This window comes from Leucopleurus acutus (genome assembly GCF_964270905.1).
Source record: "Leucopleurus acutus genome assembly, chromosome: 16".
Lineage (NCBI taxonomy): Eukaryota > Metazoa > Chordata > Mammalia > Artiodactyla > Delphinidae > Leucopleurus > Leucopleurus acutus.
In genome coordinates, this window is record NC_139158.1 from 76,581,186 (window position 1) to 76,588,400 (window position 7,215).

General features: G+C 59.5%; 1 protein-coding gene across 1 annotated transcript; it reads left to right on the forward strand.

Annotated features, from left to right (window-relative positions):
- Positions 1 to 1,943: 1,943 nt before the first annotated feature.
- CEBPB (CCAAT enhancer binding protein beta) lies at positions 1,944 to 3,834 on the forward strand. Its single transcript, XM_082856309.1, has one exon. It carries the CDS (start codon positions 2,174 to 2,176, stop codon positions 3,209 to 3,211), a length of 1,038 nt encoding a protein of 345 aa, XP_082712435.1. The 5' UTR covers positions 1,944 to 2,173; the 3' UTR covers positions 3,212 to 3,834.
- Positions 3,835 to 7,215: the final 3,381 nt, after the last annotated feature.

Consider the following 7,215-nt stretch of genomic DNA (forward strand, 5'->3'; position numbering starts at 1 on the left):
AACAGTGGTCTTGGTGCAGAGGTAACAGCAAATGCATTCGTCCCCTGGTACATTTTGAGCATGCCTGATCCAGGAGTTCCCATATTTGAGGGCTGGCACTCATGGAGGGGTTAGTCTGGAGTGGGACTGAGGCAGACAAAACAACTAGGATAACGGTGGCTGGAGATAAGGGCTGGGAAGGAAGTTCACCAGCAGGTGGGGCAGGGAGGGCCTCCTGGAGGCAGTGGCCCTCAAGCTCAGCCCTGAGTGTCCCATTTTGCAGCTAGGGAGGCCTGGCTGGGTGGCCCTGGGGCCTTGGATCCCTCCCTGGCCCAGAGGCTGCTGGGAAGGCCTAGAAAGCCAGCAGGCTGGGCCAGTGTTTCATCCTGTTCCTCCCTGCCCCCCACCCCCCAAGGGCACTCAAGAGATGTCATTTCTCCAGCTCTCCAGGGCGGAGGTCACCCCAGCTCAGCAGATAATGCTGAAGGTTGAGCAATGTCCACCTGCCCGCCAGGGCCAGGGCTGGGGTCAGTGGGCTGGGGGTCAGCAACCAGGCAGGCTGGGAGCTCCTGCCTGGGCGGCCTGGGCCGGGGGTGGCAGAGGGGTAGGCCCAGGAGCTGCCCAAATGGCCTCGGAATGGCTCAGGAGAGGGTAAGGGGCCGCTGGAGCCCACTCTGCAGGGAGGGCCTCAGGCCTAAATTCAGATCCAGGTGGGCCATCTTGTTTCCCCATCTGTGAACCAGGGGGGCAGCAAGGGCATGCTTCTGGCAGGGTGAAAAAGCAAACTCTGGGTCCAGGCCCACCCTTACCGCCCAGTAGGGACCTGGTCTCTCCTGCATGGCCCCTCCTGAGCCTGGCTGGTCCCCCACCCCACCAGCCTCAGAAACAGGTATTTTGGCCTCGGGTGCAAATAGGTCTGAGGGTGCCTGGACAAGGGCTTTCCTTCTGAGAACAGTGGGGGACATGAGGCCATGTGATCTTGGGTGTGCTGTGGGCCTCTGGGCCTCTTTGTACCCTGGGAGAAGGCCCTTCTTTACGATGTGCGTCCCAGAGCCGTAAGCCTTATGTTTGGGAGTCTGTGGTGGAGACAGTAATACAACTAATAATAATAACAGTAACGACACCTTCACGGACTGAAGCTTGGAGAAGTGAAGTGACTTGCCCAAGGTCACACAGTGTGTTGAAGACAAGCACCCCCGTCCCCTTCCACCCTCCCGGGGCCCATGTCGGGCTGTGGTGGGGCTGGAGATGACCCGGGTGTGGTCTGAGGGGCGGGCAGGTGCGGTGGGCGGGGCTAGGGGAGGGGCGCGGTCGACCTTGGCACAGGCCCAAGTGGAGCTCGCCCCTGACCTGCAGGCCCCCAAACCCAGGTCTTCGTATTTAAGACAGGAAGTCGCCACAGGTGTGAAATTCCCTCCTTCCAAGATCTGGGGATGGGGGCAAGTTTAGGGGCGAGGCTGGACCCAGGGAAGGGCCGTGGAGATGGGTCACCTCTCCGGGAGCCAGAGCTGGGGTCTCCAGCATCCCGCCTGGAGCGCGTCCCTTCGGTGGAGAGTCGGGACTGGTTGCAGCCGATCCTGAAGCCAGCGCCTCCTCCAGCAGGGGGCGGGCCGCGGCCGTGTTTGGGGTGGGAGAAGAAGATCACGTTGCCCCCTCCCCGGATTCTCCCCTCCCTTCTAGTATAGCCTCCAGCCCAGAGGGGGCGTTCCGGGGGCGGGTTAGCGCCTTCTCTCACTCCCAATCCCGGGGCCGCCGGGTGGGAATGGGCAGGGGGCGATGCCGCCCCCCACCAGGCCGAGGGACCCCCGAGGGGCGCTCTGGGTCTCCAGTCTGGCCACTACGCCCCACCACCGCCCTCCCGGGGGTCTCGGGCGGCCACAGCGTGTCCTCTGCGTGCCTGGGGAGGGGCTGGGGCGGCCTCCAGTTGTGACGCAGCCGTTGCCATGGCCCGCCTTATAAATAACCGGGCTCAGGAGAAACTTTAGCGAGTCAGAGCCGCGCACGGGACCGGGAAGGGGACCCACCCGAGGGTCCAGCCGCCAGCCGCCAGCCCCCGCACTAATAGCGGCCACGCCGGAGGGAGCGGCAACAGCATCAGGGACACAGCAGCGACAGTTCGGAGCTGGGAGGCCGCGCCACCTGCGGGCCGGCCGGAGCGGGCAGCCCCAGGCCCCCTCCCCGGGCACCCGCGTTCATGCAACGCCTGGTGGCCTGGGACCCAGCATGTCTCCCCCTGCCGCCGCCGCCTGCCTTTAAATCCATGGAAGTGGCCAACTTCTACTACGAGGCGGACTGCTTGGCTGCTGCGTACGGCGGCAAGGCGGCCCCCGCGGCGCCCCCCGCGGCCAGACCCGGGCCGCGCCCCCCCGCCGGCGAGCTGGGTAGCATCGGTGACCACGAGCGCGCCATCGACTTCAGTCCATACCTGGAGCCGCTGGGCGCGCCGCAGGCCCCGGCGCCGGCCACAGACACCTTTGAGGCGGCTCCGCCCGCGCCCGCCCCCGCTCCCGCCTCCTCCGGGCAGCACCACGACTTCCTCTCCGACCTCTTCTCTGACGACTACGGGGGCAAGAACTGCAAGAAGGCGGCCGAATACGGCTACGTGAGCCTGGGTCGTCTGGGGGCTGCCAAGGGCGCGCTGCACCCGGGCTGCTTCGCGCCCTTACACCCGCCGCCCCCGCCGCCGCCGCCACCGCAGCCGGCCGAGCTCAAGGCGGAGCCGGGCTTCGAGCCCGCGGACTGCAAGCGGAAGGAGGAGGCCGGAGCGCCGGGCGGCGGCGCCGCAGGCATGGCGGCTGGTTTCCCGTACGCGCTGCGCGCCTACCTCGGCTACCAGGCGGTGCCGAGCGGCAGCAGCGGGAGCCTCTCCACGTCCTCGTCGTCCAGCCCGCCCGGCACGCCAAGCCCAGCAGACGCCAAGGCGCCCCCGGCCGCCTGCTATGTGGGGGCGGCGCCGGCGCCCTCGCAGGTCAAGAGCAAAGCCAAGAAGACCGTGGACAAGCACAGCGACGAGTACAAGATCCGGCGTGAGCGCAACAACATCGCGGTGCGCAAGAGCCGCGACAAGGCCAAGATGCGCAACCTGGAGACGCAGCACAAGGTCCTGGAGCTCACGGCCGAGAACGAGCGGCTCCAGAAGAAGGTGGAACAGCTGTCGCGCGAGCTCAGCACCCTGCGGAACTTGTTCAAGCAGCTGCCAGAACCCCTGCTCACCTCCTCCGGCCACTGCTAGCGCGGCCCCCGCGCGCGTCCCCCTGCCGGCCGGCCTCCGCGCTGCCGGGCGCGCCGCGGCCACCGAGACTCCGGGAAGCGCCCGCGCTCGCGCCCCCGCCCCTGGTGGCGCCGGCAAAACTTTGGCACTGGGGCACTTGGCAGCGCGGGGAGCTCGTCGGTAATTTTAATATTTTATTAAATATATATATCTATATTTTTGTCCACACCAACCGCACATGCAGATGGGCCGCCCGCCCGTGGTGTTATTTAAAGAAGAGATGTCTATGTGTACAGATGAATGATAAACTCTGCCTCTCCTTCTGACCCCTCTCCAGGCGCCGGCGGGCGGGCCGGTTTCGAAGTTGATGCAATCGGTTTAAACATGGCTGAACGCGTGTGTACACGGGACTGACGCAACCCACGTGTAACTGTCAGCCGGGCCCTGAGTAATCGCTTAAAGATGTTCCTACGGGGTTGTTGCTGTTGCTGTTGTTTTTGTTTTTGTTGTTGTTTTTTTGGTCTTTTTTTTTGTATTATAAAAAAATAATCTATTTCTATGAGAAAAGAGGCATCTGTATATTTGGGAATCTTTTCCGTTCAAGCATTAAGAACACTTTTAATAAACTTTTTTTTTTTGTTTTTTGAGAATGGTTAAAGAGCCTTTTGGGGGCAGTAGTTGGCTTTGATTTTTTTTTTCCCCTTTATTTTGGATTTATGATTTTATATTTGCTTTTCTGGCGTGTGTGGGGTTGTTGTGTGTGTGTGAGCTGCTATTATTTTTGGCTCTTTAGGTGGTTGGGTGGGGGGGGGGTTGCAGCTGCTTTTTCTCCTCTGCTACTCCCCCAGGGCCTGTGCTTGGAGATGGGGGTACCAGGCTGGGGCGGGGGAGGGGCAGAGGAGTGCTGGGCCAGGCTTTCAGGGTGACTCAGTGCCGCTGGGTGCTGGGGAGGAGTGACTCGGAACCTTGCTTGGGGAGGGCCTTCAGGGACTCCGGCTGGTCCTGAGTGCTAGGCTTGGGTCTAGACGGGCCTGGAGGGCTCTGACCTCTGCGCAGTGCTTGGGGACCCAGCCAGCAGAACTGTGACTCTGGAAGGGGAGGGGATACAGGTCTTGGTCCTGCTGAGCCCAAAATGGGGCAGATTCTTTTGGAAAGTGAAGTGGGGCCGGCTGTTTAGAAAATAGCGTGTGTGTGTATGTGTATTTTTAAGAGAGTGGCCTGGGTGGCAAGCTTGGGTTTGTGTCCCTGGCCAGCGGGAGGGGAGAATCCAGGCCAGGTAGGGGAAGTGGGGGGAAGGGTTCCTGTACTTCCACTCCTCTTCCTAGGAGTGGGAGATGTGCCATTTGTCCTCTTTGCCCAGTTGTGGACACTGAGGCCCAACCTCACCTGCTCAAGGCGGCTGAGCCCAGGTGTGAACCCAGGGCTGCAGTCCCTGATTCCCTGGGACAGAAATGGCCCCAGGCGAGGCTTCTTCCCCACCCCTTGATACCCTCCCACCCACCCATTCGCACTGCACCTCCACCCCTGTTCCAGCCCTGGACAGCATTCCTGAGAGTTGAGGATGTAGACGGAGGGGTTGGTGGATACACGTACAGTGTCCCACGGTGCCTGGCACGCAGGAGGTGTTATATAAGCATTTGCTCTTGTTATTATTTTTCTCTGGGAGGCTCCTGGCATTTGGCACTTGAGTCTAAAGCGCAGCGCGAGCATGGCCAGCGCTTGCCAGGGGCCAGTGTCCAGTAAGCCCTGGACCTGCCCCACTCATTTAAACCTCACAGCAACCTTTGGAGAGGTTGCTGCCATTACAAGGCCTGCTTTTAGAGCTGTGGAACAGCCTTTTGGCTGTCAAATCCAAAAGGGTGAGAAACTGGTTTGGGGGCCCCCTGCTCTAGGAATTTGGGGGTGGAGGGAGAGTGGAGTGGGGGGCTTCATAGCTTAGTTTGCTGAGGGCCTGGGGCAGCCTGGGATCTTGGGAGCAGCTGCTGATTTTGTGGTTTGAGAAGGGGAAATGCTTTTGCCCTCCCTTTCCCTTTGGAGGCCTGGATGTTCCTTCCCTGTGGGAGGCCAGGATATGGGAAACAGAGACACTCAGCCCCCACCATTATGGAGCTGAGGATCAAGGCAAACACCATCCCTCTAACCCTAGTGTCTCCTGCTCGTGGCCTGAGGGCTGTACAGAGCGCTGGGCACAAATAACCTCACTTTGGTCCTGGGCCTCCAGTGTGGCCCCGGACAGGTCTTATCCTGGGCTGCCTGATGACTGATGGGAACCTGGAACCTCCAAGTCAGTCCAGTGTCAGCACGAGCACATCGGCTCAACTGCCTCTAGGATTTACCTGCTGAAGGGCAGAGCCTGGGGGCTGGACCTAGGGAAGGAGGTAGCTCAGTCTTTTGGTGGGGGGCGAGTTGCCATTTAGGAACGAACCTCTCTAATCCCTACTCCTTTGGTCATGGAGAGCTGGCTGATGCGTGCTGCTCACCCATTTCTGTCACCAGAGGACGCAGAGGTGGTGAGAGGGGAGCAGCCTGGTCAAAGAGTGACGCCCAGGCTCCCCCTTCCTGAGTGCTGCCTGAGAACGAGTGTTGAGTGCAGCTCTTTACACACTCACACCCTCCCTATAATCTGAATAAGCACCCAGGGAAGGTGCTACACTGGTTTTACAAAAGTAAACTGAGGCCCACAGTAGCGGGGTTAGTGCTCAGGTAGAGCAAGGGTGGAGCCAGTTAGGAAGCTAAGTCCGACTCCCAAGTCTCTGGGGAAAGCTTAGGGCTGAGAGCCTGGCTGGTCATCCCAGCCCCCACCCCAATCTTGGGCCCTTCCTGGAGGGCTCCTTGCCCCACCCCGGGCTTAGGCACCCCAAGTGCCAGAGTTAAGTGACTTGCTTATGGTTTCACAGTTTGGAAGCAACATTAAGGGAGTTTGAACCCAATCCCATCTGACTACCCCTGAGGAGGGCTTGGAGAAATAGTTAACAGGTTGAGGGCTCTGATGGTGGTCCTGGTGGCCTGTGGGAGCACTGTGGCCAGAGCTGTGCCCAAAGGACTTGAGGAAATATCATAAATGGGGGGACACCTACCCTATGGATCACTAGGCTAGGAGAGCTACAGGCTTGCAGGGAGGAGGGGCCAGTCCGTTCAAAAGCTGGGAAACAAGAAGGAGAGCTGGATGGGGTGAAGCACGAGGAGGCCAGGGACGTGCCTTGAGGAACAGGAATAATAGTGGATGCAAGTTCAGTGTTTATGATGTGCAAAATAGCACGCCTAGACCTTGGCATAGATGGATTTGCTGGTTTCTTCCAACTGCCCGGGAAGGCTGGTCATGTTAACCACAGACCCATTTAGTGGGGTTGACCACTGAGGCTAGCTGGGAAGCCCAACCAATGTTTGCTCAGGACAGGAGAGTTGACAACACATTTACACCTCATAATCTTGTGTAGTTGCCCCACAGCCTGGTGATCTTACCAAGGATAGAAGTGGGTGTCAGAAATGAAAGCTGGAGACACTGCCGGGTACCGGGCCGTGTGCTCTTGGAGGCCATGGCTTTTGTTGCTGGCATTTTCCTGCCAAGCCAGCAGGCTCAGAGAGGGGAAGTGACCTATGTAAGGTTGCACAGCTAAGAATGGTGGAATTTGTGGGTAGGAAAGAGAAGCGGGACTTCCCCGTCTAAATACCTAAAGAGTGTGTCCTCCTCCACCCAAACCATGTCTAGACCTCCCTGGGACTGTTTTGTCCTTGTTTCTGAGATATTTATTTGTCCATTTTTTTTTTTTTTTTACTTATTCAGTAAACATTTATTGAGCACCTGCTCTGTGTCAGGCCCTATGCTGGGTGCTAGGGACATGTGGTGACCAAGATGGAGGTGACAATTTATGGGGAGAGACAAGACAGTATCTAGTAAGTAGAACAAGGTAATGACAGGTGGGGACGAGGGCTCTGAGGGAAGGAAAGTAGGGCAGGGAGGGGTGGGGAGGTCCAAGAAGGCCTCTCCTAGTGGGTGGCGTCTGAGCAGAGGCCTGAGCCAGGTG

What these genes read in the sequence shown, in the direction of transcription:
- CEBPB (XM_082856309.1), top strand. Translation starts at nt 2,174, where the DNA reads ATGCAACGCCTGGTGGCCTGGGACCCAGCATGTCTCCCCCTGCCGCCG.